The following is a 12,645-nucleotide window of genomic DNA, read 5'->3' on the forward strand; positions in this document are numbered from 1 at the left end:
TATGTTGAAAGCGACAATATGTGGCGTGTAACACATGTTTGTACACATGCTAATTATCTTCCATACGAATCAATGAATGCCAAACAATCTGAAATGCTCTTTGCCTTCCCTATCATTAGCTGCAGACTTGCGGAGTCACAGACTGTGTGCCAGGGCCTGTGCTCACAGCTGGCAGACTGCTGTACACCAGCATCTAGTTGCATTTGCAGCAGAGCCACTTTGTTCTCCAAATAAAGTTACTCTGCGTAATGAGACAGCCGCCTGCTTCAGACAGTGAGCATGCTAGTGTGTTGACTCATGATCATCCCCCTGTCCTGAAAATACAGTTCAGCTTTGCTTTTGCCTAACAGTAACTGTTTTCAAAGACAACACAAATGAGGGTCAATGCAGCCAACAGACTTATCCACAACTGTCCCGCATGACTCATGGAACTATAAACCGAGGAGATTCCACTCTGGGGGGCTTTTTTCCCCGCCTCTCTTTAAAAACATACTTCTTTCTTCCTTGTGAAACAACTTCCCCGCAGCCTGTTTTTTTCCTTTAACTTTTCCTCTTTCAAACTCCACTTAGAGTCATCCAAAGAGAATCCGTACGAGGATGTTGACCTGAAGGGCCGTGGTGGAGGACGCAAATCCAAACTGTCATCTGAGAACTCCAGGGATCCACTCGACAGGATGTGGACCTCACAGGACAGGAAGTACACTACGCCTCCCCAGGTAATTCACCACTTCGAATGGGATAATCATATATTTTGCTTGAGTAAAATTAGCCTTTTCTCTTAACCTCTTGAGGAAAGTTTAGGAAGTATCAGAATGACAAAAGCTAAAAAGCTGCAGGATTTATGAAGAGTTCTGCACCAAAGATTGAAAAGTCCCATTTGCGGACAATTTTTAAACCTGAGACCTGATAGAAAACAATTTGTAACAGAATTTATTAATGTAGTCCTTCATATATAGGTGTTCCTTGGATGACTTCATACAAACTAGAGCAAATTTTGGTATGTCATGAATAGGTCTATACAGTTAGTCATCTGAAATTAGAAACAATATCTTACCAAATTAACCTTTATTTTTAATTGTTTAGGTGACAATATTGTGTATCAGCATCATATGCATAAATAGGTGGAAATGAGGCCCCAAAAATGATGTGGCATACCTCACTCATTCTAGGCTTTAGCTCCATTTGATAGATTTTAGCAGAAATGGACACATGGACCCACACTAAAGACACATAACTAGGCTCCCAAGTGGCTCATGCAGTTAAACTCTGCACAGAAAGCAGCCTCGGGGTTTAGACATTGATGGTTTGAGTTCTGGCTGACTGTGACCAGGATTCCCCAAAGAGTTGGACTGGTGTGGTTTGGACTCCAACCCACACAGGATTTCTATGGCTTGCCATGCAACAGAGACCCCTATGGTTTACCCAGCGCCTGTAAGCAGGTTGTGTTATCAGTGAGGACGGCATTAGTCCTGTGCACAGTGCCTCGAAGTCTGCTGTTTGCACCGTAGACAGGCAGTGTGAAATGGGGGTGGCCTGACCGGGGACGCTCTGACACATGTGTGCTCCACTTTCCTTCCACTCCTGACTGTCATTGTGTGGTTCACAGTTGTTATGCGAGGTGATGACAAACTAGGATCCTTCTTAGTGCATGGATAGCCCTAAGTTGCGGTGTTAACCCAAAGTGCCTTGCCTTCAAGCTTCCCTCCAAGCCCAGCAGCCAGTCCTTGCGTCTCCCCGGGCCTGCGGACAGGAAGGGCCACCGTTTGTCACGCCTGCCCAAGAGACACAGCCACGATGACATGCTGCTGCTGCCCCAGCTCAGCCTGCCCGTCTGTGGCCTGTTGGACGACAGCCTGAGCACCGCCAGCGACACCCTGGCCACGTGCCGCCTCAGGAGGATCCCCAAGGTACAGATCGCACACTGAGTCCTGATCGCCAGCAGCGCAGCTCGCGCTGATTTCAACACTGCTGGTTACATTTAGCTCTGAGATTTTACATTTACCACTTAATCTCTGAGGGTGATTTCGTGTAACGTCTGTCACCGCATAATTGCTGCTTAACTGGCACAGAGTTTGTTTCCTAAGAATGCACGGGGTATTTCAGTTCCAAGGCCAGGAATATAAATCATCTTTTGTTATTATTGTTTTTGTTTTTTCTTCTTCTTAAAGGGCTTTTTTCCCACTCATTGTAAAAAAATAAAAAGTTTATAAAAAAATGTCTCTCTCCTGTAAAGGCTATAAGTCTCTCCCTTTTATTTCAATTTTAAGATGTGCAATGTGTCTTATCTTGTTTTGTTTCATAACAAACTAATCATACCAAGATCAGATCATGGTCTGAGTTTCCCACATCTATCTCACCTGATGATCTGTGACTATATGACTGAAGAATAAGACTTTCAGCACCCATATCAGTGGGGTGTATGCTTTGCGTAGTGCATGACTAACAGTCTGTCTTCTAGCACTCATTAACAAATATCAATTCCCATGCAAGTAATTTTATTTAGATTTTGGTAGTTTTTTACTTGGCAAACTCTTTGATTAATTTTCTTTTATATATAACATATTCAGTTACACAAGATAATTATAAACACATACAAACACCCAAAAACCCTCATATAGAGCAAAACTTAAATAATGTTGTGAATTTTAACAATACAATTGTAGGATCCAGCATTACAGAGGTCACCAAGAACACAGTGCATGATACAGTGGCTATAGCAAATAAGGAAATTGATAACAATACACCAGGTTTAAACAGTGAGCAGGTAGTGAAGAAACAGTACAACACAAGTTGTTAGTGATCTTATCTTGTGTTGTGGGCAGTGCTCAGTCGTGCAGTGCAGGTGTTAGCACTTAGCAGGCTGCCACATATAGGAATTGTGGAATATAGGAATGTTTCCTATACAATACATACATAGCATTAATCACAAAACTGCATCCTCTGAACAGGGTGGTGGTGCAAACTTTGTGGTGCATCAAAGTAAAGCACAGAGTTTGATTCTCATTAGACGTCTGGGTCTTATTTCTTCGACTGTGTAAACAGACCCCAAGCCTTTGGACAGAATGAAAGCTTGCCATGTTCAGACTGCCCCAATGATGTGACTATACAGAGCAGTCAGCAAGTCTGCAGAATAGGCTTTGGGCCCCCTGGTGCTGTAATTATTTTTCCACTGTACTATTTTCATCATATGTGACCACAGGCTGCTTTGGGGATGTTCCTGCTGTTAGAATAGCTCATTGCTCATTCCCCAAAAGCTTTCTAAACATGAAATACATTCAGCAACACTGGATGTTTCAACATCTTAAGGTGTGAACTCTCACGGTTGCAGTCCAGAAATATGTGCCTGGTTTGAATGACTGTCCTGATGGATTGGTCGGCCATACATCACTTGACAATACAAAAACCCTGGAAGCAAGTATTTAGTAAACTCATTGATGACGACAAAGATTTTTTTGTTCTTGTCATTATCAAATGCAGCTCTGATGCGAGTGTCCAGAAAATTAAGTCCTTATAAAGTCACACCATGCTGTTAGTTCCATATCGTAATCGCAGTGGGCTACATACAATACAAATATAATACACATTTATCTTTTCTTTTTAGCTGGTACGAAGGATTAACTCCATCTACAGCACAAAAAGGGGGAAGAAAAGACTTAAGAAGCTTTCGATGTCCAATATTGAGACTTCATCATTGCGGGGTATGTTGCTTTATTTACGCGGCCTTAAGATGATTTATTGGATGTATAGCAGCATGTCATGACCACCCACATGTTTTCTTATTTAAAAAAATTAACCCCAGCTGAATGCTTTGTGATCTTTTGAAGAAAAAAAATTAAACAAGTGGATTTGGATATAAGCCTCAGTTTACAAAGAGACTGGATGGGTCATAACAGTTGGCCTTTTTTAAAGGATATCCTGCAGTATAAGATGTTTATGTGTTTGGTTTAGACCATTTGAAGAAGCTGAGTGCTGAATCTGTCACCATTAAGAGTTCAGGATTAAGAAAAAAGTGAAAGTGAATCTGCTGATCAAGTCTTTTGACATTAAAAATAACTGTGTTGCTGGGAAAAGTCTCTGAGGTACTTCAGTAGTTTCCCCTGTAACAGCATTCTCAGGTTTGTTTCGCAGCCAATGGCTTAACTGTACAGGTTTTTCTATAGCTTTGAGCTCATCTTGCCTTCACTCTTTGCTCTTTTTTCACAGATGACAACAGCGAGAGTGAGAGTGACTCTGACGATCGGTTCAAAGGTGAGAGGTCATAGTGTACAGTCCAGACTGTAAATCCTTAGGGGGAGATCTGTGTTTTTCTGAGACAATGCTCCTCTGTCTTTGGCAGACTGAAATTGTTGTTCTGTCTCTCAAACCACAAATACTCTTGTGATCATTTGCTGTGTCCGATGTTGGCAAACATTCCATTTAGCAAGAGCAGATGGACTGCCTACTTCTGTGAACTGTGTAAATCATACACACTGGATTGTAACCATAAACAAGGAAAATATGTGAACTTAACTTTTCAGTTTTGCTCAAGCAGAATTGGCGAAGTCATTTAAAACCAGTTGATGAAGAAAACATAGGATATTTCAGAAGCAATTATCATTTTCCTCTTTGCCACTGCCTGTGTCTATTTAGAATACAGTGACATATAGTGACATATCATTTCATTATTTCTTCAACAGCACTTAAAAAAATACATGTATAACAAAGCAGCAGTACGTACTGAAACTTAAAGGGTTATCTATCAATCTGATATGTGCCATCTGCCATGTCTCCTGCTGCCCGTGTGTGACTGCCCAGTGTTGTGTGATTCTCCTCCAGCTCACACCCAGCGCCTGCTCCAGCTGCAGTCCATGCTGAGAAAAGCTCCCAGTTACCGCACACTGGAGCTACAGTTGATTGAGTGGCAGGAGCGCGAGCTGTTTGAATACTTTGTAGTTGTGTCCCTGAAGAAAAAGCCCACCAAGAACTCCTACACTCCCGAAGTCACCTACCAATTCCCCAAGGTAAGGATTGACCTGCAGAGAATACATCCAAATCCTAATGCCATGAAGTTGCCAAGTACTTCTCCATTTATTTTTCATGGATACCAGATTCTGGGGTCTTTGTATACACCCGTGTCACTTTCCTTGGGAAGCTGTTGTAATTTAGTTCACGTCTGTCCAAAATTCAATCAAGAACTGAACAGATTTAATAGCTGCTATGTTTGTCTTACTTGTTTTTAGTTTTTGTTCTGAGACGGGCAGTATAAGTTTCCTATTAAGAAAACAATCTGAGCAGATTGTTCTCTGACGTTTTAATAAATCTGTCTTCGCATAATCAAGGATCCAAGAGCAGATGCATGAAACCAGGGAAGCCAGCTACTTTAATGTAAAGTATACTTGCAAAAAAGGGCAATGAACACTATGTTTTTCTCTCTTCAATTCATTAATTTTTAGCTGCTTTGTAGTGGATTTGATTCAGGAAAGTAAATTATCCTCCAGTTAAAAGCAGTTTCTAATCTGATTATTGTATTTATTTCTAGTGTCCCCAGTGACTCTTGTGTTTGTGAGGAATTCTAGATTTGTTTTTGTTAACATTCATTCAGTGCTTTTAGTCAAAAGCCTCAAAGATCATGAGATAGTGGAGGTGGGCTGTTGCAGTTAAGCACGGGTCGAGGGTCAGTTGGATTTATTGACAGTAACTTTTCTAACCAGGAAACTGTTGCCATGACAGTTAATTGTTTAGTTACCAAAAGAATATTTACTCCATATTTTTGTAGAGCAGTAGTGTCCCTTTGGGAATGGAAATATGTAGTTCACTGCCAGAGAAAGGCATGAAACAATGGTGACTTTGGGATGAAGGAGAAAAAGAGATAAGATGAGGAATTACTTCGGCAGTAATATTGTTTTGTAGTATAGAAATGCTAACATTAGCTACTGGTCTCTGATGGCTTAGTCATACAAATCGTACTGTCTAGTATTAGTCCAATATTCCAATGTGTCATTTAAAAAATAAAATCATATTAGTGACTCAATCATTGTGTTACTTGTGTGGCAAATAAAATGTAAAAAGTAACATACTAAACATAGGCAACTCTGAGCTTTTAATACTTTTGTAAAAAGTGAACAAGGCAAGGCTGTCTGTATAGACCAGTGTGCGTGTGTGGGCTACAGCTCTTCTGGTATCTTTCAATCACGGACCTCTAATCAAAGTGTAAAATCTTTGATGCAAAACTCTCCACACCCCTCACGCCTCGAGCATCTGAGCGGTTTGCCAGTGCTGGGCTGGAGACGGGCCGTCCTCTGTTTCTGGGGGAGCTGATACCATTTGGGCCTTCTTTTCTCACAGCTAGAGAGACCCACCAAACAGATGAGGGAGGCCGAGCAGCGCCTCAAAGCCATCCCTCAGTTCTGCTTCCCTGATGCCAAGGACTGGAACCCGGTGTCAGAGTACAGCAGGTATGACTGGCCTTCGAACACTACGGCGTCAAAAATCAAAAATGTAGTCTTTTTTTCTGTTCTGTATAGTTATTATATGGTAATTATATGTATTATTGTTATATTTTGATATAAAAGTGAAAAATCCTTTTTAAATCATCATGGCGATTACATTCAGTGTGTTTTCCCCCGTCCAGTGAGACTTTCTCCTTTATGCTGACTGGAGAAGATGGTAGCAGGAGGTTCGGATACTGCAGGAGACTGCTGGTTAGTCTTTACATTTTTCTGTTCATTTAAAGTACTTCATTTTGTTTTCTTTTTTTATTGTAAGGAACAACAATAAGATATGTCAGTGTGCTTTTCCATGAAAATCTTCCCCGTCAAGCAGAAATGTCTAGTGAGACAGAAACCACTTTCAGTCTTTAACTGCTTCTATATTTTAGCTGCTTTCATTTTAATGCCCTGGGGGACATTCTCATAAAGTTGATGCCTTCAGCTAAATTAGCTTTTCTCAGGAAAGCTTTCTAAAATAAATAAATAAAGGAAACATCCAAGTTTGTCATTGACAAGCACAACTATTTTTTTCCCCCATTATTATTACTTTAAGTTCTCATGTCAAAGCCAATCCTGTATTTGGCAAGCATTCATTCAGTATATACTTGTCCAGCTTACTTGTGATGGTAAAAGCTTTTTGCATAGAGTGGCTGGCCAAAGCTGAAATCCAGTGCTGATATTAAGTAGCTGTTAATTCTGAGCTCACAGATGCCCCAGCAGCGGTGTGAGTGTTTTTCCTGTTAACTCTGCTCCCCGCCTGGTGGAAGTCCAAGCGCTGGCATCATTGAGACATTCCTTATGATTCAACACTGTGATTTTAAGCAAACCCCACATACTTGATTTAATCACTCAGTGCATTTCCAGAACTATTCATACCTAATATGGACAAAGGGATTCAGAACTCTTCCCCCCCTACTTTTTCTTCTTCTTCTTCTCGTTAAGATGGAGAGATACAATGAACAAAGTCTGATGCAGAAATAGACTCATCTGGGTTCATTTAGTAAAAACAAACAAACAATGAAAAAAAAAAAAAAAACTTCTAAATAAACCCATAAATTCCATACCGTGTGCACCTGTGGTAGATTCATTTCTTAAGTTTAAGATGAAAGGTTTTCCATGCTCTGTATCTCAATAAAGAAATCTGACAGGTAATCCGCATAGGATTCACTAGGTGCTCTGATCGAGACTGCTTAGCACTTTTAAAAGAAATAATTGTATTAATCAGTTTATCACATGAATACAAAATCCAGTTATACCACCATGCAGGTGGGATAAACACTGTGTAAAAAATGAAAAATATAAATAACTTGCTTTATTCACTCTCACTCACAGTCAATTCAGAATGATGCAGCGTGTAAAGAGTGTCTTTCCCTTTGGTTTCAGAGTTTATAGATCACTGAATGTTTTATTTGTTGCTACATGTTCAGTGCAGGTTGTTTGTCAAAACCACTCAAAGAAAGCTCTTCCTGGGGATGATGTGATTTGGTTTTCTTTTCTCAGCCCAGTGGAAAAGGACCACGCTTACCTGAAGTGTACTGTGTCATCAGCAGACTGGGCTGTTTCGACTTGTTCTCTAAGGTGAGGTCATGCTTTCAAACAGTCGTCTGGTAAAAAGCAAACCATTCAAACTACAGACAAGAAGAACTGATCATTAAAAAAATTAAACATTTTTTAAACACTGAGAACAGGGACTTTTAAGACCCAATCAGGACATTTATAACGTTCATCAGGGCTTGAGGGATATTCAGCCACACTATTATGTTACCTTAATTTATGTGACTATATATATATATATATATATATATATATATATATATATATATATATATGGTTGTATATAATTTAAAATTAGCTTTGAAAATGACATTGGATTAGTCAGTATTTAAAATTTAATTTCAGAGAACCTCCCTATGAGACTATTTCAATCAAATTTTTCCAATCCAACATTTCTTGCTCTAACAAAAAGTATAAATGTAGTGAAATCTGTACTAAAACTGGCCTCAACCGTTTTCAGAGTTTCTTGAAAACATTACAGTAAGCAAACCTGACAAGCAGAGGATGTCAGGCATTAATTGTGTTAATGTTAGGTTAAGGCTTTTTATACACCTTAGAGTCCATTTGTAATCAGCCTAAAAAGGGTACGGGGAATGTGTTTCCCAGAAGTAGCAACAGAGAAGTAAGGGCTGATTAAGATAATATCACAAGGTTGAGTTCTGACCTTTCGTGTTAATATCCAGTTAATGAAAAGCTCACATCGTTGCTTTTCATCAGAAAAACGACGCAGCCTGTGGATCAGTGTGCCTCGAGGCTGTCTTGCACCATTAAAGATTGATATCAGAAAGACACGGAATGAGATTAGCTCAACTCTTGTAATTGACATCGTGAAGCAAAATTAAGCTGTTTAAAAGCCAGCATGATGGAACTTCATTTGGTTTACTTTAGGACATGCCACATTTATTGTTTGGCACAGTTTTTGACTTGTGGTATTCACTTTAACTGAAAGAAATCATGACACAACTCTCTGAAAAAGGCTGAAGAGTATTTAGGAATGAATTAGCACAGACCTCAAATATTTAATTTCCAATACAGGAAGAAGAAGTATTTAAACAAGCATAAACCAGAAGGCCTGATGTTTTGGTTTAACAGGAATGTCTCTTGGGGAATTAATTTAGATCCATTATCTCAGCCAACACGCTTCATTCAAGAACTCTCCACGCAGAGTTTCCTAGGAAAACAATATTTTTTGAAAGGGTAAGCTAAGTTGCATCAAAGCTAGGATATTGGGAAGAAACACCTTAATGGGTAAGCAATGAAGGGTGTAGATTCAACACCCCCTCATCATCATCATCATCATCATCATCATCATCATCTACTAGCCTTGATTAACCAGAGTGCGATTTAAATATTTTCTTATATGGATAATTGTGCTGTTCAGTGTTGGAGCAGGAGTTTTAAAAATGTTCCCAGCATCCCTTTGCCGAGTGCTTGGGGAGTTGTATGTTTTTCTCGGATGGGTATAATTATGCTGTTTGTCTGCTGTATAGATTCTGGATGAGGTGGAGCGGCGGAGGGGGATATCAGCTGCTCTGGTCTACCCCTTTATGAGGAGCCTGATGGAATCACCCTTCCCGGCACCAGGAAAGACCATCAAAGTTAAGACCTTCCTGCCAGGAGCCGGCAATGAGGTGAGCCCTGACACCTTGGTCCTCTCCGCACAGAGACTGTGACAGATTGAGCTGTAGCACAAAACTGAGGGCAAAACACCAGGTATCCAGGACATAAAAGCTTCTATTCTGTGCATTTTTACTATATTCATATTATTTTCTTCATACAAATATGGACAATAAGCATGTCCTGTCAACACTTCTGTTCTAGCACCCAAGATGCTGTGAGAAAATAATGCAGGACTATTATTCTTTCTCCCCAAAACCTGCTTTTCAAATTTACTCCAGCCTGCTGCATTCGAAAGAGTCATCTGGAAGTCTGTGCTGGCGTCAAAAGACGCCTGTTCAATTCCCTCAGCGTGCTTTTTGCTGTTTTCTCAACTGTGTTCGTGTCGATTGTTGGGCGCACAGTAAAGAGTGGCCGGCTGGGGAGGGAGCCAGAGTGTGCTCACTTCAGACAACACTGAGTTGAGCTGGGGGGGTAATGAAACCTTCCTTGTGGTAGGAATCAGATGTCCCATTGCTAACTGAACTGAGTGTGTCTGCAGTGGACCTGGCCGGGTTAGTGGGGCCTGTGACTGCGTAGTGACTGGCCAGTAATGTTTTTATTGTTGTAGGTGATTGAGCTGCGCCGGCCCATGGACTCCCGGCTGGAACACGTGGACTTCGACAGTCTGTTCAGCTGCCTGAGCGTGCGGCAGATCATCAGGGTGTTCGGCTCTCTGCTGCTGGAGCGCAGAGTTATCTTTGTGGCAGATAAACTCAGGTAACCACGCTTGCACACAGCACAGCTCCAAACGTCACATTCCCTTCTCTACCTTTAAAATCAAATGTGTTACTTAAATTGGCCAATTCTATTAGATGGTTATATATATGATGAAAGAGGTTAACAGGTACAATCCACAAAGCTCTCAGCAGGGTTCTTCTTGGTCGCCCATGGTGAGCAACAAATCTAGGGTTTCTGCAGATGTGTTCAATATACTTTTTTTTTTTTTTTTTTTTTTCCCTAGGGTATTATGGATGTGTAACGTAATTTTGGTTAGCGAGCATAGAAATAGAAATAACATCTGTGTTGAATAATGATGTTCTTTCACTGCTGTTTAGCATTTTCATCTCCATTGTGGATCTATCAAGAAGTACAACTAGTTTTTTTTTTTTTTTTTTTCCTACATCAGTTAAGAATCAAAGGATTCACTGCTGGGTCCTGCACTTTCATGACTGCTAATCAATAGGCTCTTCGGTTTATCCAAATATAGCGTCATCTTGTTTGACCCTGGAAACTGTCAGTTTAGTGACCTGCTTGATAAACTGAACATTCAGTTACAGTGCCTCAAAAAAATAAAAAGAATAAGCTGTGGCTTGAAAACTCCTTCCTTTATTCTTTGAAATGTGTTTACTATATAACTTATCACAACTGATTCCATGCTTGATCCAAGCTGCTTTTAATCCCACTAGACCTCTCTTTTAATGGCACACGTCCTCTGTGGTTTAGTCGTATGGTTGTAATGATTTCTTGTGCGTACAGTGGAAGATCACTCTGTGAAAGACTCAGACTACACTGTCGTGAAGATTCGTCAGTGGTGCTAAACTCATGATGACCTGTGTTTTTATCTGTTTTTAGAAGCTTAAACCATGATGAGTGGCTAATACTGGACCCTGGCACCATTAGAGATGAAACAAGGGTCCTTAGGGGGTTCCACACAGATCAGTCCGCCCCAGTCACGGCACAGTGAAGCGGGCTGTTTGGGATTCTTGGGTGTATATTTGTGCAATAGCAATCTTTACATTGCTGAGGACAGTTTAAGTAAACATTTACACAGAGACCTCTGGTGGATTGTGACGTTATGTGGAAAGTATGCACTTCCTTTCAGTTTGGTTTACCCCTCTGATCACACAGGCCTTTGCCTGATCTCAGCCTTTGGTCACTGCTGTGCTCTAACTGATAACGTCATGTTTACTTTTCATGCCTTTCATCACAACATATTAAGCTTCCCAAGAGAGTTGTGGCTTTTTTTCTTATCTGTAAAAATATGAACATATCTATATTTTGTATTTATGTAATTAATTTTAGAGTTATTTATGTATTTAACATGGCTACAGTTCACTTGATTCTAGTGGTATAAGAATACCAACTCCCTTTACTGCAAAACAAAGGAAAACCAGTTAGTGTAACTGGGTGTATCTTTTTCAAATTCATTTAGTATTGCTTTACTTTATAACTAGGACTAAAACATTGTGTAAATTAGTTGATTTAACATAAACAGGGACACAAACTAATTTATGTGAGCAGATTACTGGAGGATAAGAGCTGAAAAACTTGATAATCTGCCTGCTGTAATTTCGTGTCTGGGCATGATGTAGGTTAAATATCACAAAAATACTTTTCAATATGAATGTAACCTTTTCATGCTGCTAAAATGGGCTGTATGAAAGGACATGTAGTTAATGCAACAAAGAGATATTTTATCCTGCCCTTTATTGATTAGTTTATCTCCCGTGGATGTTTGAGCTGAGCAAATCTCATGCACTGACACCAGAGCAATAATAAAGAAGAGCCTAGATGAACTGACTGCTAACCTGTGAGGAACAGGTGCCATACTTGCAAAACATTAGGCTTACATGCTTTTACTTTGCTTTGGAGACCTTCCATTGAAAACAAGAGTAATGGAAAATGCTCAGTCCCAAAACGGGGCTCTGGGCTTCATTCTACGTGAGTTCTGTACTGAGAACACCTTGCTTTTAAAGAAATACACAAAAACGGAAATTGCTGTGGGCCCCTGGAGATAATACTATGCAATACAACCCCAGTGCACTCTGGCAGCATAAAATCATGTATGACTCAGATGTCTGCAATTTATATCCAGTGGTGAACATTTTAAAAAGAAGTGTAGGTTTGAGTTAGACAGCCATCTCCGGGATTTTGACCGATTGGTGAATCCTTAATCTTTCAATTACATATACTTCTACATAAATAGTGGCTGTGTGCAAAGAGTGATAATTATTTTATATTAAAC

At 40.1% G+C, this 12,645-nt stretch overlaps 1 protein-coding gene across 3 annotated transcripts in view; it reads left to right on the plus strand.

The window, feature by feature from the left end:
* dennd2b (DENN domain containing 2B) overlaps positions 1 to 12,645 on the plus strand; it is a 72,726-nt gene that overhangs the window by 49,787 nt on the left and 10,294 nt on the right. For all 3 annotated transcript variants that reach the window (XM_066700872.1, XM_066700874.1, XM_066700873.1), the window contains exons 5-14: positions 571 to 716; positions 1,698 to 1,907; positions 3,602 to 3,698; positions 4,204 to 4,248; positions 4,816 to 5,000; positions 6,325 to 6,434; positions 6,611 to 6,680; positions 7,968 to 8,045; positions 9,512 to 9,652; positions 10,249 to 10,397. In XM_066700872.1, coding sequence (XP_066556969.1) covers positions 571 to 716; positions 1,698 to 1,907; positions 3,602 to 3,698; positions 4,204 to 4,248; positions 4,816 to 5,000; positions 6,325 to 6,434; positions 6,611 to 6,680; positions 7,968 to 8,045; positions 9,512 to 9,652; positions 10,249 to 10,397 — 1,231 coding nt within the window. The remainder of the gene's footprint in view (positions 1 to 570; positions 717 to 1,697; positions 1,908 to 3,601; positions 3,699 to 4,203; positions 4,249 to 4,815; positions 5,001 to 6,324; positions 6,435 to 6,610; positions 6,681 to 7,967; positions 8,046 to 9,511; positions 9,653 to 10,248; positions 10,398 to 12,645) is intronic.

Source organism: Amia ocellicauda, chromosome 4 (genome assembly GCF_036373705.1).
Source record: "Amia ocellicauda isolate fAmiCal2 chromosome 4, fAmiCal2.hap1, whole genome shotgun sequence".
NCBI classification, from domain to species: domain Eukaryota; kingdom Metazoa; phylum Chordata; class Actinopteri; order Amiiformes; family Amiidae; genus Amia; species Amia ocellicauda.